The sequence below is a fragment of the Phasianus colchicus genome, chromosome 4 (genome assembly GCF_987193195.1).
Source record: "Phasianus colchicus chromosome 4, bPhaCol1.hap1.1, whole genome shotgun sequence".
NCBI classification, from domain to species: Eukaryota; Metazoa; Chordata; class Aves; order Galliformes; family Phasianidae; genus Phasianus; species Phasianus colchicus.
The window spans coordinates 1,486,779-1,514,213 of record NC_143439.1 but is presented as its reverse complement, the minus strand read 5'-3'; the positions used below and the strand labels follow the sequence as shown (position 1 = coordinate 1,514,213).

General features: G+C 44.5%; 2 protein-coding genes and 1 pseudogene across 2 annotated transcripts in view; 2 read left to right on the top strand and 1 right to left on the bottom strand.

The window, feature by feature from the left end:
• Positions 1–546: 546 nt before the first annotated feature.
• On the top strand, positions 547–2,492 carry LOC149917998 (syncytin-2-like; annotated as a pseudogene).
• A 4,461-nt stretch (positions 2,493–6,953) lies between these two features.
• LOC149917996 (sex comb on midleg-like protein 2) overlaps positions 6,954–27,435 on the bottom strand; it is a 174,399-nt gene continuing 153,917 nt past the window's right edge. The window contains exon 5 of the transcript XR_016465695.1: positions 6,954–6,968. The gene's annotated coding sequence lies outside the window, so the exon portion shown is untranslated. The remainder of the gene's footprint in view (positions 6,969–27,435) is intronic.
• On the top strand, positions 21,323–27,319 carry LOC149917997 (uncharacterized). Its single transcript, XM_090138388.1, is given in 2 exon segments — positions 21,323–24,043; positions 24,046–27,319. Coding segments are annotated over 2 exon segments (1,545 nt in total). The 5' UTR covers positions 21,323–22,938; the 3' UTR covers positions 24,486–27,319.

Sequence of the window (27,435 nt, the reverse complement as noted above, 5' to 3'; positions counted from 1 at the left end):
CATTGGGAATACATTGGAATTAAATCACAGGTTGTAAAACTGGCCCAGGAAGCTGGACTATCCTGGCCACAGTTGTTGCCTTTGGCTCTCCTTAGGAAACCTAGAGCCAAAGAGGGGTTAAGTCTTTCAAAATACTGTACAAAAGGCCTTATGTTGTACAAACAGGATCTCTACCCAGGTAGGGAGTGAAATACTGAGTATGTGGTAAGTCTACAAGAACAGCTTCAGGAAATAGAGAAACTGGTTCTAGGAACTAGAGCCCAAGGCCTTGACAGCTTGATCCCTCAAGTACAATGGGAACTGAAGCCAGCTGGACCCTTAAAATTGTGAATCCAAAGACAGTAATATGGGCTCTTATAATTGTTAGAAATGTTAATTTGATTAAGTGCAGCATTTGATGTAAATGCTTATATATCTCTTGTGGAAAACATCATTGCAGTAATTGTTTGGTATGTGGGCTCTGTATATAGGTGTATATATGTATATTTTGTCATACACGTTGCAAGAAGATCCTGCACGAGATCAAACCAGAGAACAAGGCGTGGCATGCCCGAGGAAGCGCCTGAAGAAGACGGTCTGACCACAGTGGACTGCGAGGAGAAAGGACCCCTCCGACTAACAATTAAGAAAAATGTCTAAACTATGCATTGTAATTAACATTATAAGATTTGCTTTAGCCTGGGAAGGTAATAGCTACTCGGGCAGTGGCCCAAAATTTTAACCTAACAAATTGTTGGATATGTATGGCCCTCCCCAGAGCAGGGGGGGTGCAAGTCTATGGGGTAGTAGCGCTTAATTGGACAATTCCAAATTGGGTGGAACACAAGGAATGTAAGTATGGAATAGAGGATACATTACAAAAGGGCCCCAAGTTTGATCTGTTGATTATTAATTCCTCTAAATCTGTCTTTGTGGATAAGGAAAATGATAGCGAAATTAGTGTGAAAGTCGGGTGGTGAAATTTAACAGGTATAGGATGTAGTTGGGAATATGGGAATTTGGGAACAGTATCAGGACTCAACGAAACTGCAAGGTGGAAGCAGGGCATAGTGTGCGATCCTAGAACAAGTAAAAATTCATCTTGGCCTATAGATAAGAATGTACTTGGGATTGTGGGAATGGGAACATCTTTTACCCAACAAGAGGGTACGTCTAATCCATGCAGATTACCTTATGGATACTGGTGGTTATGTGGGGATGGGCAGGCTCAAAAAGCACTGCCTCCAAATTGATTGGAACATGCACTACCGGATGGATACTTGGTACCTCAGACCATGGTGCATGAGGAAATATCACAGGGACTCTTGAGAGCACCCTGGAGACGGGTGAGGAGAGTACTAAATCCTTTGGTGGAAAAACTTACTGGTTTTCACAGCTTTGTGAGATGGCTTATCGCATCTCTTGGAATAAGTGAGCTGGAGAAAGTAATTGTTAATATTTTGTCCACTCTAGAGATAATAGAGAACGCAATCAAAGCGTTACAAGTTGAGATTTCAGTGCTTAGAACAAAATAGAATGGCATTGGATCTCCTAACAGCCAAAGAGGGAGGGGTTTGTGTGATAATTAATCAGAGTTGTTGTGCTTATACTTGAAGGATAGAAACTGATCTACAGGCAATATGGGAGCACACTAAATTACTTCATCAGGTAACGATGGATGACACCTCATTAGGATTCACAGAATTGTGGGAAAAACTTACCAGCTGGTTACCTAACTTTATGTGGCTAAAGCAACTCTTTGTGGCTCGTATTATTATAATCATCTTGCTCATTTTTATGTGTGTTGTGATGAGATGTGCATTATGGATATGTAAAACTTCTGGGGATAGTTATGAGGAATGGAAAAAGCACAAGCTAAGGCAGAGAGTGGAAAGCGGGAGTTATTTCAAAACTTCCCTTTTACTGAATGGAGCAATTTAGCAAAAGAATTTGCTAGGTTCAAGAAAAAGGGGGAATTGAGTAAGGAAAGGACAAGATAAGGATTAACTCTTGTTTAGGAATGTAGGTAAGCAGGATGTGTGGTCAGATAAGAAAAGGGCATCTGGAAACTCTGTTGACACAAGGAATGGGTCAGGATCGGATTACTTCTGTCAGAGACAATGGGTCTTCTCCCATGCAAAGGAGACCCCCACTGCTCATGGCGGGACCATATGTTGATAAGTCAGGAATGTAATGAATATGCATGTAAATTCCCTGATTGTGTATTCGTTCGGCCTATATCTGTACCAAGCTTCTTCCTTATGGGGTGCAAGTTTGGAGGAGCTATCCCCCTTGCACCCAGCTTGGCGCCAAATGCTGAATAAAACATACCTGCTTTATAACCTAACTCTGGGTTACAGACTTTGATTCCGTGAATCATGACCATGTCTTGAAGTGAAATAGTGGAGAAAAACATTGTCTAACAAACTGTAGAGCCATTGTTAATAATATGCAATGTGTAACAAGGCTAACTGTTGTAGAGAGCTCTCACAGCATGAGTGTTCTTTTCAGCAAGACTACAGGCGGCAGCAGGCTTAAGAACGAGAGAAACAAGCGTCTGCCTTGAATTTTCATACAGAATTTTTTTCCTGGAGTGTTGATAAAACCAATCAGAGCTATTTCCTTTGGCAAACTGAAACTGAGGAGTTCAAGTAATGATTGTGAAAGATTTATTTATGTGTATGTGCGATTACATTATGTTTCAACACGTACTTATGTCTTGAAATGGATTTTACTTTTTGCTTATAGATATGGAATGACAGGGCATTTTACAGGAAATGGATCAAGATTTGTCTTTTTTCTCTTCTCGAAAGTGAAAGTTTCTTTGTTATCACATGTGATTTGCTTGTCTGGTTTTTCTCTAGAACAGAGACCTTAATCCTGTGAGTTCTGGTCTAGTGGTTGGTGCCCCTGCCCATGGCGGGCATTGAAGCAAGATGATCTTTGAGGTCCTTTTCAACCCAGGCCGTTCTATTATTCGCTTACTGACCTCTTGTGGTAGTTGCAGGCATGAAACCCTAACAGGATCAGACCCTTAGATTTTTTTTTTATCTGAAACTTTTATTTGAATCTTGTACGTCAGTGTATGTTAAATATATATGGCATTTGAATAGAAGCTGCAGTTGGATCATACAAATTCATCTTATTATTGGCTGTAAAATAGCTTATTTTATAAGTAAAAGATCTAAAATTCCTTAAAATTCTCAAGTGAAGTTCCAGTGGATATAATGGCCCTAAATTATTGATACACAGCTCCAGGTTTTTATTACATTTTCTGATTTACGTTTTCCATAAGGTAGGAGCTTTGTGTTTTAAATGTGCAAAAGTCAACACCTCATTTAGGTGAGTTGGAGAGAGATGCTATTTCACATTAGGTAATGCTAAGCTATCACTGTTTCCTTCCTCATGTGCCTGTCTTTGGAAGCTTTCTTCTGTTTGAGTTATGTCACGCTGAAGTGGAACCTTAAGTGTGAGTTCTATATTCATTTCTTTGATGCTGCTTTGAGGCTAAGAAGCAACTGCAGTAAGAGAGTTAAAATAAGAAGTTGTTGAAGTAAATTAAAAATTAAGCTGAGAAAACTGCTGATTCTTTTTTTTTTTCCCCATGCACAACTTAGCAGAAGTTGGATCCCTTCTGCTTCAGATTAGTCAGTCAGTGGCTATTAGAAAAGTTCTTTCAGTTTTTGTACTCTGTATGAAGGTCAGTTTTGTCGTTTGTCCTTGACAACTTCTGTAGTTATTTCATTCAGTGATTAGTTTTTGCAGAATAATACAGAAAATTGTGTACAACAGTTAACCGTGATGTGACATTAGAAGGGGAGAAAAAAACGTTGGCTGCAAAAAAAACTTGAGTGTCATAAGCAGCTATTTATCAAAATCCTCACAGTTTGGTATTTTAGAGCAAGGCAAGAGTTGGAGGTACAGAAGGACAGGAGAAACAGTGATAATTTGCCCACAACATCAGCAAAAACTGGAGCCCTTCAGAATGCTTGAAATGCTTCACATTTGGCTGTAAACTTCAAAAAATATGCTACTTTGTAAGTAGGTGGAAGGTAAATAGCATTTTTTAAACATGTACCAAAATACCAACATCTTATCAGAATCCTGAAGTACTTTATTTCTGAAACACCAACTGTGGCTATAGAAACCCATCATTACACTGAATTGCTTTTCCTTTGAACAATAATTTGGAAAATATTTATTTCTCCCTTTCTGAGTGCAGCCTGTGATGCAACGAATATCACACTGGAGTGGGCAGGTGTACTTAGTCTATCAGAGTGCTTATTTCCAAACATCTGTTGTTGTTATACTCACCAGGGTGTAGCAGGTGCTGACTGCTACACTTAGAGTTTTGCCTTTTTGGTGCCCAGCTGTATGGGAACTGCTGAATCATGACCTGAACCTCGGATTGATGATCTGAGGCAAGCCCTGGAGTCAGCCCTGGAGTCAGCCCTAGGAGCGCAGGCGAAGGCAATTCAGCTGTACTGCTGGAAGGGGTGAAGCTTGGCTCCACCTCTCCTAGACCCCATTTAAGAGCTGACTACCAATAGGGAAGGATCTCTTTTTGGAAATCCTTCCTCTGGAGTTTTGCAGCAAGCCCAGGACAAGGGTAAGCCCTTTATCTATTCTTTTTGGTGTAATAACCTGCTTAGCCAAACTCTCTCATGTATTTCTTAATTATAACACCTGTATATTCATTGATTATACACCAGTGTAAATATTCTGTCTGTGAGAGCAGGGGGAATGTTTTGCTGGTTGTAGGTGAGCAGAAAGAGGAAAAATGTGGCTTTCTCAAGATACACCACTTCTGCTAACAAGAAAACGTGTTGACCCTTCTTTGAGAATGAAATGTTGTCTGAAAGGAGGTGAGCAGTGATTTTAATAATGAGAGTTTAGGGAACGGTCAAACTTGCAGCTGGATAAAATCTGCTTTGTCAGTTGAGGGAAGAAGGTTTTGGTTACTCACTTACTGGTGTTTCTTTTCCTGCTAGAAGGACTGTAACTGTCTTATAGGAGTAATGCAAACAAGTAGTGTGATTTTTTTAAAAAGGGAAACAAAACTTGTAATCAGGTTTTTCTTACACTGGTGAGGTGCTTTTCAGCTCATTCTGAATAATATGACCTATGAATAATAGATATGATTAATTAGTAAAGCACTAGCATTCAGTAGTAGGAATGCTGTTCCTACATTCCTGTCTTGTGCTTTGCAGGGCATTTCAGCACGCTGTTTACCTTAGCCAATATGCTTCTCGCCTTAAAGAGATTCTTTGCATTGTCACTTTCTGTAATCTCTGTGCCAATGGCAGAGCAGCCTGCTGGGGACAGCAGTTCTGTGTCAGGAATTGCTTTCTGTCTATCAGAGAGGAGCGGGTGCAAGAGGGAGCTGGGAGTCCCTGTTCAGGAGGGTGAAGGGACAGCAGGAGGGAGCGGTGGCTGGAAGGCTGTTGATTGCTCGTTGCCCGATTTTGCACAAAGTGAGGCTGTTGGCAAGGTGGCTTAAGCTGTAGCATTTAAAAGCGCCAACTTCCTTTACTTACTACTGTGTGTTTTCTTGGTGTGCCACAATGCTGTGTATATAGGAGTACAAGAGGCAATCTTGTCAATTCTGCAGCTTGTCATGCTTGAAAACATAGCAACAAATAGCACCTTCTGTTAAGCTTCCCCAGAGAAATGGTTGTATTTCCACATAAGAAATGAATAAGGGAGCATGTAAAATGAATTAAAGTGTATTGCAACTGTGGACAGCACACAAGGAAAATCGGGAAAGTTGCACCCAGGCAGTAGAACAAGTATAGAGGCTGGAGTGAGAAAGTTCTGACATCCTCCTGCATCATGGACTTTACTTGTTGCAGATATAAATGTAAAAAGTGTGAGGAGAGAGATCTGTATTCTGCAGCATTACACTCAAAATATGAACTTATGAGAAATTCCTGAAGCGCTGTGTTAAAGGAACAAGCCACTGCATTAGCATCACTGGATGCCTGTGTGACAATTTGCTGTCATTTCTGTGCCAGCCCACCTCTGTTACTGCCTGCACTCCCAGCACAGCAGCTGAACGTGCTCAGGTGATCTCTTACTGGCTCTTGGAAGCTGAGGGTATTCACAGTGACTTGGCCACTTCCCTGGCTGGGCTAGGTTTCCCTGGTCAGCTGGAATATGGCCAGGCTTCTGGGCAGTCATTGAAATAACAACATGAAGTGATACTAAGAAACTATCAGATGTTAAAATTTCTGTTTTAATCAGAGTTCAAAAGCACAGTTGTGCAAAGAGGGAGCTGATTGTGCTCCTTCAATGGTGAAAGAAATGCCAGGAAAGGGCTGAGTGGCTAAAATAAGAATTGCGTGCATAGTTGGCTGTTCTTTGTGCACAGGACTGACTGCCATGTGCTGGGAAGTGCAGTGCTGAGTGGTGTGGTTGTGGTACTTTGGATGTTGGCATTACCACATGCACCTAACAAGGACCCCCAAATTTTGGGCTAAGAGGAAGGAATGATCTCCTTGTTAGTGCTCAGGCACCGAATGATAAAATCCTGTTGGTGTTGGTCACAGTGCGGACACCTCAGACAAGCGAAGGTTTGTAGCTGTTAACTGAACACCACTGATGGCTCTACTATGCAAATTGAGCATGAAATGGGCAGTGTGGAAATGGTTAATGGGGCTATGGAGGCAGATCTTAAATGCTGTTCTTAGGCATGTTCCACTGAAGAAGCAGTGGCACCAGGGAGAGAGGAGAGCGAGGGAACTGAATGTGGAGAGTTTGATCTGGTTTTGCTGGCCTAAAGCTCTTGCAGCGCATAGCCAATGTTTACAAGTTTTTCTCGGTTAGCTTCTGGGAAACTGAAATACCCTGGAACTGTTAGGCCTTGACTGGGGATCCACCTGTGCAAAGAGCAGATCATTGTAGCAGGAGAAGTCGTACGCAGCCTTTCAGAGTTCCTCTGTACTTGGTATAAGATCCATTTTGTTTGCTGGCCCAGTATAACAGCAGTGCTAAAATAAAAGCAGATAAAAGAAAGCCTTACACATGGCACCAAATGTTAATGTGACAATAAAGAATTAATCAACCACAATTAAACAGGCAGTGATGTCTTTGCAGAATTAACAGATATAATTTGGAGAAGCTGTGAATATATTGCATTTTTGTGTCTTATCTTGGAGATTTTAAAGATAGGGATAACGCTAGCTGTGACCCTGCTTGTAGAGATCAGCCTGTGGCCTTTTGGAAGGTTTTGTGCTGAGCAAGTCAGTCTGAGAGGAGTATTGGTGAGGGGTGAAGAAATAGGTGGAACAGGACTGGGGGATGTCCCAGCAGTGGGTTTCTACCTCAGCAGAGCTGAATGGCTGTTCTGATTGATTTGTTTTAACTTCCATGAGTCTTACACTAACTAGAGAAATGAGGAGCCCGTGTAGAAAGGAAAGTGCCACATTTTATGGTGCTCTGAACTGCTGTTAACAATACCTGGAACGCTTCCTTTTTGATGGGGAGAGATTTAGTAAGATTTTTTGTTTCCAAATGAGAATGCTTCATAATATACTTCCTTTTCACTGATCTTTCATAGTCCTTCATGGAAAATTATAAATTAGAATTATAAATTAATATTATTGCTGAAGGGAATATGTAATCATCCTGCAGTTTTATCTGCATATAGAATTTTCTAAGCATCTATGTACATGTTTCTTTTTGACACAGATGTTGTGGCATGGAACATAGATTTGGATGCATCTTTAGTCAGGTGCAGGGACATGTAATGCTTCTCTTAGGTGTCATGCTGATAGGAGCAACAGAAAACAGTAGACAGGTAACTTTTTAAAGGGTTGCATGCTTTTTATTTTTTGTATTTTTATTCTTTATTTTTCATTCATAGTCATAGAACCATTAACCAGACAAAATCACTATTTGCCACCTGGACTTTCTGTGAGCAACTTTGTCCGCGTGCCTACCTCGAGCATTCCTGCCACAAGCAGCTTAGTACTATCTCAAATTCAGGCATTGAAAATCAGTATGAAGCATCCATAAGACCCTTGCAGAATAATGGTGAGAATTACCCTGGCACCCTCCTTTGGAAAGCTGAAGCATCTGTAAGCTCTTAAGCTGTGCCATAACTCCTCCTGTTGTGCTGACTCGGCTCTCCCTGTCTTTTGTGTAGGAGAGCTGGACTTGCATCCTTTCCTATTTCCTGCCTATCTGCTCCCCACTTTGCACGTGGCCCAGTGAGCCTTTTGTTCCTCACACCCAGATTTGCATATATGGATAAGGGCATCTCTTTATGTACGTTTATTTTCTGCTTGTGGTGTCAGGCTGAGTGACAGCTCACAACTGAACTTGTGGCTAGCGAAACACACAATAGCTGGAGGTGCAGTTCTGTATGTCACTAAAACATGAGCTTCATTGCTGCCATGAGCAAAGAAACAGAGTTTCTGTGTTTTATTTCTGTGTTTGGCTGAGCGGTGAGAGCAGGGCAAGGAGACTGATTTGGACATGCTGCTTTCAAAATACAGTGCTGTTTATATAGCAGTGCTTCTTATGTGCAAAATTCTGTAACTGTGAGATATAAATTGATTCTTTGGAATCTGTTTAGTTGACATGTGCTGGTTTCTTTCTCCTACTGAGTCCTTCCAGCATGCTTCTGTGCATAGCTGTGGCCTTTGCCACAGCCCATTCCAGTGCTTGACCGCTCTTTCAGAAAAGTAGTATTTTCTAATGTCCAGCCTAAATCTCCTTCTTCCTCTGTTGTGTTTCACACTCTGCAAGCTGTGAATTGCCAGGGAACAGTTCAATGTGCTCTGGAGTTCAGGGGGACAAACTACCAACGAAAACCATGTGGTTTCAAACCTCACAAGCTCAGAAAAATGAGAGATGAGCAGTGCTCTGCCTGGTGCAGGACATCATATGATCTGCAATGTTTCTTCGGAACATATAGCATTTTCCCATATGCTTCTGCCCCCAAAATGGGCCTTTGGCTCTCCAAAACAAGACATTTTCTCCCAGAAATACCAGGACTCTTAGAAATACCTCACGTTTCATCTCAAGAATACTGCTTTCCACTCCTCAAGATCACACTGACTCCCATCACAATGGCCTTTTCTCCCACATACACCAGCTTACTCCCAAATACACGACATTTTCTCCCACATACACCCGTTTTCTCCCAAAGATGGGACATATTCTCCCAGAAATGCCAGCTTATTCTTTAAAAAACGGCCTTTTTTTCCCAAAATACCAGCTTTCTCACAAACACCTGTCATTTTCCAACCAAGTCTGCTACTATCTCCCAGAAACAGCCGGTTTCCGAGAAATACCTGACGTTTGCTCTCCCAAATACTACTTGACACTCCTCCAGAGGACATTGTCTCCCCTATTTACCACGTTGTCTCCCCAAGAGACCACTTGGCACACCAAAAAGACCACCGTTGCTCTCCAGTACAAGATGTTCTTTCCCACCGGTTCCCACTTTTCTCCCTCAGCGATGTCATTTCCTCCCAGAAATGCCACTTTTCCCTTGGAAATTTCACCTTCTCTTCCAAAAAGAGGAGATTTGCTCCCAGAAATACCCCTTCTCTTACAACTGCCACACGCTTTCTCCCCAAAAAGCCTCCATGACAATGCCAAATGGGACACTTGCAGCCAAGAAGAGGACACCTTCTCTCAGAAAGACCACTTTTCTCCCCAAGAGAGGAGATTTTCTCCCAGTTGGATGACATTTGCTGTAAGAAAGACCTGTTTTCTTCCCTCAAGAGGACATTGTCTTTCCCACTGGGATATTTTCTCCCAGAAGTACCGCTACTCTTTGAAACACCTCCATTTCCTCCCAAATCTACTCCATGACACGCCTCAGGATGACACTTACTCCCCGATTTGGGGCATTTTCTCCCAGAAATACCACTTCTCTCCCAAAGGGATGGCCTTTTCCCTCTCTAGCATCTGTTTCCTCACCAATACCTGGCATTTTCTCCCAGAAACACCAGCTTTCTCACAGATGCATCACCTCCTCCCCCCCACATCAGACCTCTTCTCCCAGAAATACCAGGACTCTGCTGAATATTTCCCATTTCCTCCGGAACATACAGCATTACACTCCGCAAGAGGACAGTTTCTTTCAGAAATGTGGCATTTTATCACAGATACACCATTTCTATGCCCAGTAGAGCTCCTTTTCTCCCAGAAATAGCACTGCTCTTAGCAAGAGCTCCCATTTTCTAACCAAAATGCTGCTTTACACTCCTCAAGATCACACTTACCCCCATCAAGATGGCAGTGTCACAGAAATACCAGCTTCTGCCCCCAAAATGGGACTTTGGCTCTCCAAAACAAGACATTTTCTCCCAGAAATACCAGGACTCTTAGAAATACCTCACGTTTCATCTCAAGAATACTGCTTTCCACTCCTCAAGATCACACTGACTCCCATCACAATGGCCTTTTCTCCCACATACACCAGCTTTCTCCCAAATACACGACATTTTCTCCCACATACACCCGTTTTCTCCCAAAGATGGGACATATTCTCCCAGAAATGCCAGCTTATTCTTTAAAAAACGGCCTTTTTTTCCCAAAATACCAGCTTTCTCACAAACACCTGTCATTTTCCAACCAAGTCTGCTACTATCTCCCAGAAACAGCCGGTTTCCGAGAAATACCTGACGTTTGCTCTCCCAAATACTACTTGACACTCCTCCAGAGGACATTGTCTCCCCTATTTACCACGTTGTCTCCCCAAGAGACCACTTGGCACACCAAAAAGACCACCGTTGCTCTCCAGTACAAGATGTTCTTTCCCACCGGTTCCCACTTTTCTCCCTCAGCGATGTCATTTCCTCCCAGAAATGCCACTTTTCCCTTGGAAATTTCACCTTCTCTTCCAAAAAGAGGAGATTTGCTCCCAGAAATACCCCTTCTCTTACAACTGCCACACGCTTTCTCCCCAAAAAGCCTCCATGACAATGCCAAATGGGACACTTGCAGCCAAGAAGAGGACACCTTCTCTCAGAAAGACCACTTTTCTCCCCAAGAGAGGAGATTTTCTCCCAGTTGGATGACATTTGCTGTAAGAAAGACCTGTTTTCTTCCCTCAAGAGGACATTGTCTTTCCCACTGGGATATTTTCTCCCAGAAGTACCGCTACTCTTTGAAACACCTCCATTTCCTCCCAAATCTACTCCATGACACGCCTCAGGATGACACTTACTCCCCGATTTGGGGCATTTTCTCCCAGAAATACCACTTCTCTCCCAAAGGGATGGCCTTTTCCCTCTCTAGCATCTGTTTCCTCACCAATACCTGGCATTTTCTCCCAGAAACACCAGCTTTCTCACAGATGCATCACCTCCTCCCCCCCACATCAGACCTCTTCTCCCAGAAATACCAGGACTCTGCTGAATATTTCCCATTTCCTCCGGAACATACAGCATTACACTCCGCAAGAGGACAGTTTCTTTCAGAAATGTGGCATTTTATCACAGATACACCATTTCTATGCCCAGTAGAGCTCCTTTTCTCCCAGAAATAGCACTGCTCTTAGCAAGAGCTCCCATTTTCTAACCAAAATGCTGCTTTACACTCCTCAAGATCACACTTACCCCCATCAAGATGGCAGTGTCACAGAAATACCAGCTTCTGCCCCCAAAATGGGACTTTGGCTCTCCAAAACAAGACATTTTCTCCCAGAAATACCAGGACTCTTAGAAATACCTCACGTTTCATCTCAAGAATACTGCTTTCCACTCCTCAAGATCACACTGACTCCCATCACAATGGCCTTTTCTCCCACATACACCAGCTTTCTCCCAAATACACGACATTTTCTCCCACATACACCCGTTTTCTCCCAAAGATGGGACATATTCTCCCAGAAATGCCAGCTTATTCTTTAAAAAACGGCCTTTTTTTCCCAAAATACCAGCTTTCTCACAAACACCTGTCATTTTCCAACCAAGTCTGCTACTATCTCCCAGAAACAGCCGGTTTCCGAGAAATACCTGACGTTTGCTCTCCCAAATACTACTTGACACTCCTCCAGAGGACATTGTCTCCCCTATTTACCACGTTGTCTCCCCAAGAGACCACTTGGCACACCAAAAAGACCACCGTTGCTCTCCAGTACAAGATGTTCTTTCCCACCGGTTCCCACTTTTCTCCCTCAGCGATGTCATTTCCTCCCAGAAATGCCACTTTTCCCTTGGAAATTTCACCTTCTCTTCCAAAAAGAGGAGATTTGCTCCCAGAAATACCCCTTCTCTTACAACTGCCACACGCTTTCTCCCCAAAAAGCCTCCATGACAATGCCAAATGGGACACTTGCAGCCAAGAAGAGGACACCTTCTCTCAGAAAGACCACTTTTCTCCCCAAGAGAGGAGATTTTCTCCCAGTTGGATGACATTTGCTGTAAGAAAGACCTGTTTTCTTCCCTCAAGAGGACATTGTCTTTCCCACTGGGATATTTTCTCCCAGAAGTACCGCTACTCTTTGAAACACCTCCATTTCCTCCCAAATCTACTCCATGACACGCCTCAGGATGACACTTACTCCCCGATTTGGGGCATTTTCTCCCAGAAATACCACTTCTCTCCCAAAGGGATGGCCTTTTCCCTCTCTAGCATCTGTTTCCTCACCAATACCTGGCATTTTCTCCCAGAAACACCAGCTTTCTCACAGATGCATCACCTCCTCCCCCCCACATCAGACCTCTTCTCCCAGAAATACCAGGACTCTGCTGAATATTTCCCATTTCCTCCGGAACATACAGCATTACACTCCGCAAGAGGACAGTTTCTTTCAGAAATGTGGCATTTTATCACAGATACACCATTTCTATGCCCAGTAGAGCTCCTTTTCTCCCAGAAATAGCACTGCTCTTAGCAAGAGCTCCCATTTTCTAACCAAAATGCTGCTTTACACTCCTCAAGATCACACTTACCCCCATCAAGATGGCAGTGTCACAGAAATACCAGCACCTGCCCCCAAAATGGGACTTTGGCTCTCCAAAACAAGACATTTTCTCCCAGAAATACCAGGACTCTTAGAAATACCTCACGTTTCATCTCAAGAATACTGCTTTCCACTCCTCAAGATCACACTGACTCCCATCACAATGGCCTTTTCTCCCACATACACCAGCTTACTCCCAAATACACGACATTTTCTCCCACACACACCCGTTTTCTCCCAAAGATGGGACATATTCTCCCAGAAATGCCAGCTTATTCTTTAAAAAACGGCCTTTTTTTCCCAAAATACCAGCTTTCTCACAAACACCTGTCATTTTCCAACCAAGTCTGCTACTATCTCCCAGAAACAGCCGGTTTCCGAGAAATACCTGATGTTTGCTCTCCCAAATACTACTTCACACTCCTCCAGAGGACATTGTCTCCCCTATTTACCACGTTGTCTCCCCAAGAGACCACTTGGCACACCAAAAAGACCACCGTTGCTCTCCAGTACAAGATGTTCTTTCCCACCGGTTCCCACTTTTCTCCCTCAGCGATGTCATTTCCTCCCAGAAATGCCACTTTTCCCTTGGAAATTTCACCTTCTCTTCCAAAAAGAGGAGATTTGCTCCCAGAAATACCCCTTCTCTTACAACTGCCACACGCTTTCTCCCCAAAAAGCCTCCATGACAATGCCAAATGGGACACTTGCAGCCAAGAAGAGGACACCTTCTCTCAGAAAGACCACTTTTCTCCCCAAGAGAGGAGATTTTCTCCCAGTTGGATGACATTTGCTGTAAGAAAGACCTGTTTTCTTCCCTCAAGAGGACATTGTCTTTCCCACTGGGATATTTTCTCCCAGAAGTACCGCTACTCTTTGAAACACCTCCATTTCCTCCCAAATCTACTCCATGACACGCCTCAGGATGACACTTACTCCCCGATTTGGGGCATTTTCTCCCAGAAATACCACTTCTCTCCCAAAGGGATGGCCTTTTCCCTCTCTAGCATCTGTTTCCTCACCAATACCTGGCATTTTCTCCCAGAAACACCAGCTTTCTCACAGATGCATCACCTCCTCCCCCCCACATCAGACCTCTTCTCCCAGAAATACCAGGACTCTGCTGAATATTTCCCATTTCCTCCGGAACATACAGCATTACACTCCGCAAGAGGACAGTTTCTTTCAGAAATGTGGCATTTTATCACAGATACACCATTTCTATGCCCAGTAGAGCTCCTTTTCTCCCAGAAATAGCACTGCTCTTAGCAAGAGCTCCCATTTTCTAACCAAAATGCTGCTTTACACTCCTCAAGATCACACTTACCCCCATCAAGATGGCAGTGTCACAGAAATACCAGCACCTGCCCCCAAAATGGGACTTTGGCTCTCCAAAACAAGACATTTTCTCCCAGAAATACCAGGACTCTTAGAAATACCTCACGTTTCATCTCAAGAATACTGCTTTCCACTCCTCAAGATCACACTGACTCCCATCACAATGGCCTTTTCTCCCACATACACCAGCTTACTCCCAAATACACGACATTTTCTCCCACACACACCCGTTTTCTCCCAAAGATGGGACATATTCTCCCAGAAATGCCAGCTTATTCTTTAAAAAACGGCCTTTTTTTCCCAAAATACCAGCTTTCTCACAAACACCTGTCATTTTCCAACCAAGTCTGCTACTATCTCCCAGAAACAGCCGGTTTCCGAGAAATACCTGATGTTTGCTCTCCCAAATACTACTTCACACTCCTCCAGAGGACATTGTCTCCCCTATTTACCACGTTGTCTCCCCAAGAGACCACTTGGCACACCAAAAAGACCACCGTTGCTCTCCAGTACAAGATGTTCTTTCCCACCGGTTCCCACTTTTCTCCCTCAGCGATGTCATTTCCTCCCAGAAATGCCACTTTTCCCTTGGAAATTTCACCTTCTCTTCCAAAAAGAGGAGATTTGCTCCCAGAAATACCCCTTCTCTTACAACTGCCACACGCTTTCTCCCCAAAAAGCCTCCATGACAATGCCAAATGGGACACTTGCAGCCAAGAAGAGGACACCTTCTCTCAGAAAGACCACTTTTCTCCCCAAGAGAGGAGATTTTCTCCCAGTTGGATGACATTTGCTGTAAGAAAGACCTGTTTTCTTCCCTCAAGAGGACATTGTCTTTCCCACTGGGATATTTTCTCCCAGAAGTACCGCTACTCTTTGAAACACCTCCATTTCCTCCCAAATCTACTCCATGACACGCCTCAGGATGACACTTACTCCCCGATTTGGGGCATTTTCTCCCAGAAATACCACTTCTCTCCCAAAGGGATGGCCTTTTCCCTCTCTAGCATCTGTTTCCTCACCAATACCTGGCATTTTCTCCCAGAAACACCAGCTTTCTCACACATACATCACCTCCTCCCCCCCACATCAGATGTTCCCTCCCAGAAATATGGCATTTGATCACAGATATACTCTTTTCAGGGAATACCAGGTTTCATAATAATACCTCATAATTTATCCATGAAGTTCGTTAGCAAGATGACACTTTCACCCTAAATAGGAGATTTTCTCTCAGAAATGCATGCTTCCCCCTCACAGAACGGCATCTTCTCCCCATATTAGGACAAAATTTCGGGGTATCTTCCCGAAATACCACATTTCTCCAATCCAATGACATTATCTCTACGGAGAGTTTGCAGTTGCTGCTTGTTAAATCGCTTTTCTCCCCGAATACCACTTTCAGACTTCAACAGCGGTCTTGTCTTTCTCTCTCGGATGCCGAGAAAGGGCGACTTCAGCCGGATGCTTCTCTCGGACGAGCGGCTTCTTCTGCGCACATCCCAAAGGAGCGGTTCTGACTTCTCCTTGTGTCCATGCATTCTGCACTACACTTCTCTCTCATTCTTAACCCTTGATTCCTAGGGACATTTCGTTTTTGTGTCTTTATCCGATGCTACACTTCAGCATTCTGTGACGAACAGAGTAGAAGGGAAAAGCCCCTCTAACAAGGCAGCTAGAAGTTCCAGGAGAGACACACGTTGTGCTTTCAGAGAGGACGTTACAGAAAGTTGAGAGATGTGGATTCTTTCCTGCGGAGAAAAAGCCCCGTGTGTTCAGGAATTGCAGTATTCTGAAATCGCACGTTCTCAGCATAGCAATTTCGCTATTTCGCTCTCGTGGGTGGACAGCGTCACTCTCTGTTTACCGCTTCGGAGAGTTTGCAGTTGCTGGCCAAGAAATCGCGGTTCTCCCTGAATGCCGCTTTCTGCCTTCAGCAGCGGTCTCGTCTCTCTCGCATGCCGAGAAAGAGCGACTTCAGCCGGATGCTTTTCTCGGACGAGCGGCTTCTTCTGCGCACATCGCAAAGGAGCGGTTCTGTCTTCTCCTTGTGTCCATGTGTCATGGTTTTGGTTTTTGCTTATTTGACTTTCAGTATTCAACATCAAAACATCGTGTACTGGAAGTGTTAATATTCTAACTCTACGTACCTATCCCTATACATTGCGGAAGTCACGGGATCTGACCCTTCCGGGGGGGGCGGTCTCTTACTGCCTGGCAGTGGGTGCTGGAGGGTGCTTTCCTAGCCGTTCCAAGCTTTTTCAGGTTTGACTCGGTCTCGGGAACTCTCTCTCATATCTTATTTCATTCATCAGTCTCAATTTCAATTAGATTGTATTATATTGTATTATTTTGTATTCCGATATCATAGTTAGTAAAATAAGTTTACCTCCATAGATTGTTGCCGCTGTTTTCTTTCCTTTTCCCCCTTCCTTCCCATTTTGTGGGCCCAGGTGGGGGGTGGGGAGGGCAGGGGCATACTGCCCCCTGTCACGGGCATAAACTGATCCAGTTAATTCCGTGACAGATTTTTGGTGGAGAATGCGGGCATAGCTGCCTTTTGTTTTTGGTTTTTGCTTTTTGGCTCTTAGAACGAATCTCGCTCTCTGCTCTTAGAGAGCTTCGTTAGGGAGCATTATCAGTAGTTCAGGTTTTGTGCTGGGAAACTTGACCTTGAAAGACCAGGCGTACTGCCAGTATTCTGGGATATTTGTAAACTTTGAGCACTGCTTAGTCTGGGTAGTGCCTTTTTTTTCCTTCCCCCCCCCCCTCTTGTTAGTTTCAATTCATTAACCCTTTTTGAGCAGAAACCAGCGATGAACCCACTCTTTTTCGTGGGAGCGCTGAGTAAGGGATTAAAAGCTATGAACAACAGCTACCCCCAACTCGCGCCGCCATCGCCGCCATCTCACAAATGACGGAGCAACTGAATGAAATGCGAGAGCAAGTGTCTTCACTGATGAATCGTGACAAACCTGTAGAAGTATCAGAAACGCTTGATGAAGATCAGAATAGTCAAAAGAGTCTAATGAAGGAGGTGAAGGAGATGGTAGAACAAATGTGGATCCAACAGACTAAAGACGATGAACCCTCCTTCGCAGGTGCAAAATCAAAAATCTCAGCTGTTAGAGGCAAACGCTCTCCAGCTCCAGGAAGGAATCCTACATCGCGACTTGCCTTGTGGCGTTACTTACGTGACCATGGAGAAGACATGAGGAAGTGGCACGACCAAGCTACTCATGTACTACGAGCACGGGTGAGAGAATTACAAAGCAGATCAACTGCCAGTGCAGTTGCTCCGGTTACCACAGGTAATGAATAGAGGGGCCCTGCCCTCAGTCAGGGGGGGGAAAGGGATAATAGAGTTTATTGGACTGTGTGGATCCGATGGCCTGGCACATCAGAACCACTGAAATATAAGGCATTGGTGGATACCGGTGCACAGTGCACTCTGATGCCCTCGACTTATGAAGGGACAGAATCAATCCATATTTCTGGAGTGACTGGGGGCTCTCAAGAATTGACTGTGTTGGAGGCCGAGATAAGCCTCACTGGTAGGAACTGGCAAAAGCACCCTATTGTGACTGGTCCAGGGGCTCCATGTATACTTGGTATTGATTACCTCAGAAGGGGGCATTTCAAGGATCCTAAGGGGTATCGATGGGCCTTTGGAATAGCTGCTATAGACACAAACAACATTAAGCAGCTGTCTGTTTTGCCTGGCCTGTCAGAAGATCCGTCTGTTGTGGGGTTGCTACAAGTAAAAGAGCAACAGGTACCAATTGCTACAAAAACGGTGCACAGACGGCAGTACCACACCAACAGGGATTCCTTGCTCCCCATTCATAAGTTGATTCGTCAACTAGAGAGTCAGGGAGTGATCAGCAAAACTCACTCGCCTTTTAACAGCCCCATATGGCCAGTGCGTAAAGCCAGCGGAGAATGGAGGCTGACGGTGGACTATCGTGGCCTGAATGAGGTCACACCCCCACTGAGTGCTGCTGTGCCGGACATGTTAGAACTCCAGTATGAACTGGAATCAAAAGCAGCCAAATGGTATGCCACCATTGACATTGCTAATGCCTTTTTCTCCATTCCTTTGGCCAAAGAATGTAGGCCACAGTTCGCTTTCACCTGGAGGGGTGTTCAGTATACTTGGAACCGTTTGCCCCAGGGGTGGAAACACAGCCCAACCATTTGCCACGGGTTGATCCAAACTGCATTAGAACAGGGCAGTGCCCCTGAGCACTTGCAGTACATTGATGATATCGTTGTGTGGGGTGATACAGCAGAAGAAGTCTTCACAAAAGGAGAGCGAATAATCCAGATTCTTCTGCGTGCTGGTTTTGCTGTTAAGCGGAGCAAAGTGAAAGGACCTGCTCAGGAGATTCAGTTCCTAGGTATAAAGTGGCAAGATGGCCGTCGTCACATCCCGACAGATGTGATCAACAAAATCACCGCTATGTCTCCACCCACTAGTAAGAAAGAGACACAATCTTTTTTGGGTGTAGTGGGCTTTTGGAGAATGCATGTTCCAAACTATAGCTTCATTGTAAGCCCCCTTTATCATGTGACGCCAATGAAGAATGAGTTTACATGGGGCCCTGAGCAGCAGCAGGCTTTTGAACAGATTAAACAGGAGATAGCCCGTGCCGTGGCCTTAGGGCCAGTACGGACAGGGCAGGATATAAAGAACATCCTCTACACTGCTGCTGGAGAGAAAGGTCCCACTTGGAGTTTGTGGCAGAGAGCCTCAGGAGAGACCCGAGGCCGACCCCTGGGATTCTGGAGTCGGGCCTACAAGGGGTCGGAAGAGGGCTACACTCCAACTGAGAAGGAGATCTTAGCTGCGTATGAGGGGGTTCGGGCTGCTTCTGAAGTGGTCGGTACTGAAACACAGCTCCTTCTAGCACCTCGACTACCAGTGTTGAACTGGATGTTTAAAGGAAAGGTTCCCCCTACCCATCACGCAACTGATGCCACTTGGAGTAAGTGGATTGCGTTGATTACGCAAAGAGCGCGGATGGGGAACCTCAGCCGTCCAGGAATCCTAGAGGTCATCATGGACTGGCCTGAAGGTAAAAAGTTTGGAACACCAGCAGAAGAAGTATCACGAGCTAAAGAGGCCCCACCATACAACGAATTACCAGAAAATGAAAGAAAGTATGCCCTGTTCACTGATGGATCGTGTCGTATTGTGGGAAAGCATCGCAGATGGAAATCTGCTGTGTGGAGCCCCACACGACAAGTTGCAGAGGCCATTGAAGGGAAAGGAGAATCAAGCCAATTTGCAGAGGTAAAGGCTGTCCAACTGGCCTTGGATGTGGCTGAACGGGAGAGGTGGCCAATGCTTTATCTTTACACTGACTCGTGGATGGTGGCAAATGCTTTGTGGGGGTGGTTACAGCAGTGGGAGCAAAATAACTGGCAAAGAAGGGGTAAACCTATTTGGGCTGCTGAACTGTGGAAAGATATTGCTGCCCGAACAAAGAATATGGTCGTGAAGGTGCGCCATGTAGATGCTCATGTGCCCAAAAGACGGGCTACTGAAGAACAGCAAAATAACCACCAGGTGGACCGAGCTGCCAAAATTGAGGTGGCTCAGATAGACCTGGACTGGCAGAACAAGGGTGAATTATTTCTAGCTCGGTGGGCTCATGAGACCTCGGGCCATCAGGGGAGAGATGCAACATATAAGTGGGCTAGAGACCGAGGGGTGGACTTAACTGTGGATGCTATTGCACAGGTTATTCATGACTGTGAAACATGTGCTATAATCAAACAAGCCAAGAAGATGAAACCACTCTGGGAGGAAGGGCGATGGCATAAGTATAAATATGGGGAGGCATGGCAGGTTGATTATATCACCTTGCCACGATCCCGCAGTGTTAAGTGTTATGTGCTTACCATGGTAGAGGCGACCACTGGGTGGCTTGAAACATATGCAGTACCCCATGCTACCGCCCGAAACACCATATTAGGTCTTGAGAAACAAGTCCTTTGGCGACATGGCACCCCAGAAAGAATTGAGTCAGATAATGGGACTCATTTCAAAAATTCTCTTGTAAATACTTGGGCCAAAGATCATGGCATTGAGTGGATTTACCATATTCCCTATCATGCACCAGCTTCTGGTAAAATCGAACGATACAATGGGTTGTTAAAAACAATGCTGAAAGCAATGGGTGGCGGAACATTTAAGCACTGGGAGAAGCATTTGGCAGAAGCCACCTGGTTAGTCAATACCAGAGGATCTATCAATCGTGATGGTCCTACCCAATCCAGCTCTCTACATACCGTAGAGGGAGATAAGGTCCCTGTTATACACGTAAAGAGCATGTTGGGAAAAGCAGTTTGGGTTCTTCCAGCTTCTGGAAAGGGCAAACCTCTCCGCGGTACTGTTTTTGCCCAGGGACCTGGATCCACTTGGTGGGTAATGCAAGAAAATGGGGATGTTCAATGTGTACCACAAGGAAATTTGATGCTGGGGGAGTGCAGACAGTAATTCCATGTATATAGACGTGTGTGTGTGATGCATTTGTAATCATTTTGTTTGTTTGCATATGTGTATATATATATATATATATTAAGCGTGATGTAGTGATGTAGAATAAGGAGTGGAATGTCATGGTTTTGGTTTTTGCTTATTTGACTTTCAGTATTCAACATCAAAACATCGTGTACTGGAAGTGTTAATATTCTAACTCTACGTACCTATCCCTATACATTGCGGAAGTCACGGGATCTGACCCTTCCGGGGGGGGCGGTCTCTTACTGCCTGGCAGTGGGTGCTGGAGGGTGCTTTCCTAGCCGTTCCAAGCTTTTTCAGGTTTGACTCGGTCTCGGGAACTCTCTCTCATATCTTATTTCATTCATCAGTCTCAATTTCAATTAGATTGTATTATATTGTATTATTTTGTATTCCGATATCATAGTTAGTAAAATAAGTTTACCTCCATAGATTGTTGCCGCTGTTTTCTTTCCTTTTCCCCCTTCCTTCCCATTTTGTGGGCCCAGGTGGGGGGTGGGGAGGGCAGGGGCATACTGCCCCCTGTCACGGGCATAAACTGATCCAGTTAATTCCGTGACACCATGCATTCTGCACTACGCTTCTCTCTCATTCTTATGCCTTTCCTTTTATTCCTAGGGACATTTCGTTTTTCTCTGCTTTTCCGATGCTACACTTCAGCATTCTGTGACGAACAGAGTAGAAGGGAAAAGCCCCTCTAATAAGGCAGCTAGAAGTTCCAGGAGCGACACACATTGTGCTTTCAGAGAGGACGTTAGAGAAAGTCGAGAGATGTGGATTCTTTCCTGCGGAGAAAAAAAACCCTGTTTTCAGGCAATGCAGTATGCAGAATTCACACGTTCTCGGCATCACAGTTCCGTTATTTCGCTCACGCACGTTGTGAGAATCCTTCTTTGTGTTTTTGACTCAAAGCTTGCTTCCTGAGGAATTTCTTGTGATAAGACTCTGATTGATTTGTTGAGGAGGCAAGTGATGGGTGCTACCGTGTGAAAATTGACATCCCTCTGGGAACATTTGAAAGCCCCTTCCTCCAGAGCTGCTTACCTCCGGAAGAGAGTGCTCAGGAGTGTTTACTGGCTGAAGATCTGGCCTGTGACTAAATAGCTCCAGCCTGGTAGGGGAAAATTGGGGAATGGTACCATCGTGTCCTGTGAAAAACAGGATGCAGATGGGCATCCCTGCTCCCTCTTATCTGCTGGCACGGCCCGGAAGGTGGGAACAATGGAGTTTCTGCTGAGATCCCAGAGCCAGAAGCTGTCACTCCAAGGAGAGCTGACTCAACCACTTTGGATTGGAGCTGTCACTCCAAAGACAGCTGACTCGACCACTTTGAAAGCATTGAAAAGGAGCCATCATCACCATGGTCGTCGTCGCCATCGTCGTTGTCAACAGAACAACAATGCCCGATGACCCACCACTATTGAAGATCAAAGGCTGAACTACGAACCTCGCTGGATCCATGGTGGTGACTATGTCCCTCTTGCTTCCTATAAAGACTCCTTGCTTCTTCTTTCTTACCTTTTCTATCGCCCTCCTTCCCTTCCCCATTACCCTAATTCATAATAGCGTCCGTCCTCCCCTTCACCATCTCCCTAATTAACATCTGTAATAAACTGGTTGGACCAACATTTGAACCGTTGTTCCTTAATCTCACGCTGGGGATATAGATATTAAAAGAACCTCCTCTCCCTCCTGTAAATCGGAGCGAGACATTTTATTTAATGGCGTCACGGACAGGATCCCCACCATGAGAGTGTTGTCCTTGCAGATATAGTCTGAAACTTTCTTTGTGTATACCTCCTGGAGCTGCATGGAGCGATATTTTTGAAAATTTAAACGTGAGTCCTTCTCCAGGAAGACCGCTCCATATTCTGAAACTTTACTTTTTATGTGTATACCTCTCGAGGACGTATGAATTAATTTTGATTACGTGTGTGCCTCCTCGGGAAGACCCTTTCTGCATTCTGTGATTTAAGTATCTTGTAACTTAAGTGTGAAATTTGAACTCTTTTTGTGCTTCCCTCAGAGAAAGGGAAGAGTGATTGGAGCATTTGCATTTCTTTAGTAGGTGTTGTGTGCCTCCCTGGGGGGAGGCAAGGAGTTACCTGAGCTTTTGAATACGTATACCTCCCTCTCTCTAAGTGTAGATCTTTCAGCGTATTGAAAAATGAGTGACAGCATTGCCACCAAGAAAAGTGAAGATGTATTATTTGATCTTTTAGAAAAACATGGTGCTCGACCCTCTTTATCAGGTGTGGATTGGGCACGACAGAACTGGTATAACTTGCAGAGTGTTTCGGACCGTATTCATATTTTACAAAATGAGGTTCGTACCCGAGTCGGAAAAGGAAAGTCGTTTATTTGTGTCGTACTCGGGGCTGCTTTAAAAGCTGCCGTGGAGTTCCGAGAGGAAAAGCATTCGGCAGAAACCCAAGCTATACAAGCACTACAGGAATCAGTTAAAGTAACACAAGAACTGGTAAAAACTTTGCAGAATCAAATAGTGAACCTTGAGGAGCAATTAGAAAGAGAGAAACGTAATTCGGCTTTGTTGCAAATGGCTTTTAAGGAACTGTTAACTTCTAAGCATGCCAACAATACTGTCACCCATAGTCTGCCTCAAGAAAAAACTTTTCCTCAGGAGGAACTACAAAGAATAAAGGAAAGGCTAGATAAATTAGAAATGCCAATAGCCCCATTGCGCCCTTTGATAAAAGCCGAATATACATTCAGTAACAGTGAGGATCTAGATCCTCAGATGAATGTTAAGGAAATTCCCTTCTCAGTCACTGAACTAGCAAAATTGAAAAAAGATTTTAGCTGCTCTCCAAATGAATCTGAAACAGAGTATGTATGGAGGGTTAGCCTCACTGGTGGAGACCAGATTCTGCTAACAGAAAAGGAAGCGGAGGGTTATTGGGGACCAGGAGTATTTTTAACTACTGGCAACAATCGTGCACCCTGGTCCTTAACACAGAGGGCTGCCTATTGGGCAGGTGGTCTCAACCCTTTAGAAAGGGGAGATCCTCTTGCTATTATTGGAACAGTTGATCAGTTAGCAGAGAGTGTTCAAAAGGCTGCTTGTCTCCAAATGATGTATGATAGAAAGCTGCAGCCAAACCATGAGTCACCTATGATGATGCCTGTCGATCCTGAAAGGATGACCGCCCTAATTAGGGGGCTTCCAGAGTCGTTAAAACCTATAGGTATACAACTGCAAGGAAAAATACAGGTAATGCCTCAGGGAGAGAGAGCCCGGGCAGTGTTGGAAGGAACAGTAACCCCAACCATCTGCAGTCAGGATTCAAAGTATGGACATGGGGGGAGGTTGCCCAAGAGTTAATTAACTATGGAAGAAAATATGGGCCAGTGGTTTCTTCCTCCAGTAAATTTGAGCCTAGGGGAATAAGACTTGCAGCGGTCAGCCTTGCCCCCAGGCCACCTAGCCCAAAGCTCAGTGGGACTGGCAGGGTCTCATTGCCAGTAAAAACTGGTAGGCGAAATATTGATCATAAACGTCATTGTCTCTGGACACTGGGCTGGCTAAAGGGTGTTCCACGAGATCTGATGAATGGATTAGCCACTGTCAAGTTAGAGAAATTAGTTAATTGGTGGCCAGAACAAAAGCTCAGGGATCTTGAGGAAAGCAAAACCCCAGGTCCTGGGGCCTCTCCCAGGGAACCTGAATGGCTATCCAAGCCATTGGAAAAATGATGTCTTCGCCCCTCCCAAGTGAGCGGGGTGGGGGCAGTGAAGGGTGGATGTATTAGAAAGCTCACAACAAAGGGAAACCAGATCCTCGATTTAGCACCTTCTGTCCAAAGGCCTCACCACTCTTGCCAGTTATCCCTGTGAGTCATGATTCAATGGCTGATAAGCCAGGGAAACCCTTTTATCTCCCTGGCCAGACTGTGTCGATTGACTCAGCTAACCTGAGGCCAGTTTCCCTAACCTTAACAGAATCCCTCAACAATTATCCTTGGAATGCTAAAGACACCCCGAAAAAGGAATATGAAATCAACACTTGCTGGATTGTTCCCTCATTTTTTAACCATGTTAACAAAGCTCAAAAAGGGCAAGTTGGTGTCTTGTTTTATTTTACAGAAGATCCCCGTGGGACGTTGATTGGACGCAAAAAAAAAACCTTAATAGCTGATTTTAACCATTTGTGTTTTGTGACAGAAATACTGAAGATTTGATCATGCTAGAATACTGAATATGCCTCTTGATTACATTTTTTGGTTGCAATAGCATTATGTTTTGTGTTGTCGTGAGTGCGAGTGGTGATTGATATTAGTCCTTGGATCTGTTAAACTTCACAACTGGGTTCAGAGTTTTTTACAGGTCATCCTGGCTTACTGATACTCCCTGCACAGTGATAGCATTTCTGTTGAGCCCTTCTTTGACCCCTTTTTACCAAACTGATTATGATTTGCATGTAACTCCTCCACAGTGTTTCCAAATTCCTAACAAACTGGGAAATGAATCACGAGACCCATCTAATATGTGTTAGATGTGGGCACAAAAGAAATCTATCATAAATCCTTTTGCACTGATGCTTTTCAGTGTCACACCAGTCCAGGAGTTCCATCCAAAATATGGTTGTTGGAAAGTACCTAAGTTTTGATAAGAGATGCATATGTTTCTGGGATTACCCCTCTTTAATGGTTTATACTGTGGGGGGTATCCTACACACACTATCCTGTGAAATGTTCTGTACACTGTAATAATACTTGAATTCATCAAACTAGTATTTATATCTCTCAGCATATGAATTGCTTTGGAAATGCTCACGTGGAGAGTTCTCATGACACTAAATCATCTTAGAAAACATTATGTTTTTGGGGAATTAACTCAAGTGTAATATTGTATGGCTATTCATAAGACCACAACCTCTACTGAAGAATTCCCATCTGGATCCTGGCTTACACTGGGAGTTCCTGGGTGGGGAAAGCAGCTGACACAAATAACTCTATTTGTTTTACTTATTTATTTATTATTATTGGTTATTGTTAAATGTATAGTTATTGCCAAATGAATGGTTGTCTCTTTTCACTTTCTACCTTTTATTCATTATAACATTTGTGTTACCACTCCTGAAGAGTCACTGGGTGGTGTCTGTGGCAAATTGAATGACTCTAATTGTTGTCTAAAGATTGATGATAATGGTAAAGTTGTTAATCAAATTGCCCAGGGTATACGGAAAATAGCCCATGTTCCTGTCCAAACCTGGAAGGGCCTAGACTTTGACTCCTTATCCTGGCTTCCAGGAGGCCCGTGGGTGAAACGTATCCAATTTATCTACTGCGTGTTGTTGCAACTCTTATGTTTGTACCTTGTATGATTCCATGTTTCATTCAACTTATTCAACGAGTTGTATCCTCCATGTACTTTGTAACCACTTCAACTGATGATGAAAAGGTCCAACAGATCAGGGCAACATTTGTAACCAAGCCCAAGAAATCTTTTGTAGTAATTGTGTAACGATTACCTTCCCCTTCTCCCCCTCCTCCTTCCCTCCTGCTTCTTTGCTGGTTTTATTTTCTCCCTTTTCTTTTCCTCACCACCATGGAGGGCCACTTATGCTTCATTTCAAGCAAGCTTTGAGCCACGGGGTGGTGTGAGAATCCTTCTTTGTTTTTTGACTCAAAGCTTGCTTCCTGAGGAATTTCTTGTGATAAGACTCTGATTGATTTGTTGAGGAGGCAAGTGATGGGTGCTACCGTGTGAAAATTGACATCCCTCTGGGAACATTTGAAAGCCCCTTCCTCCAGAGCTGCTTACCTCCGGAAGAGAGTGCTCAGGAGTGTTTACTGGCTGAAGATCTGGCCTGTGACTAAATAGCTCCAGCCTGGTAGGGGAAAATTGGGGAATGGTACCATCGTGTCCTGTGAAAAACAGGATGCAGATGGGCATCCCTGCTCCCTCTTATCTGCTGGCACGGCCCGGAAGGTGGGAACAATGGAGTTTCTGCTGAGATCCCAGAGCCAGAAGCTGTCACTCCAAGGAGAGCTGACTCAACCACTTTGGATTGGAGCTGTCACTCCAAAGACAGCTGACTCGACCACTTTGAAAGCATTGAAAAGGAGCCATCATCACCATGGTCGTCGTCGCCATCGTCGTTGTCAACAGAACAACAATGCCCGATGACCCACCACTATTGAAGATCAAAGGCTGAACTACGAACCTCGCTGGATCCATGGTGGTGACTATGTCCCTCTTGCTTCCTATAAAGACTCCTTGCTTCTTCTTTCTTACCTTTTCTATCGCCCTCCTTCCCTTCCCCATTACCCTAATTCATAATAGCGTCCGTCCTCCCCTTCACCATCTCCCTAATTAACATCTGTAATAAACTGGTTGGACCAACATTTGAACCATTGTTCCTTAATCTCACGCCGGGGATACAGATATTAAAAGAACCTTCTCTCCCTCCTGTAAATCGGAGCGAGACACACGTCTAAAGTGGCACTCGCGGTGAACCGCTACGGAGAGTTTGCAGTTGCTGGCCGAGAAATCGCGGTTCTCCCCGAATGCCGCTGTGTGCCTTCAGCAGCGGTCTCGTCTCTCTCGCATGCCGAGAAAGAGCGACTTCAGCCGGATGCTTTTCTCGGACGAGCGGCTTCTTCTGCGCACATCGCAAAGGAGCGGTTCTGTCTTATCCTTG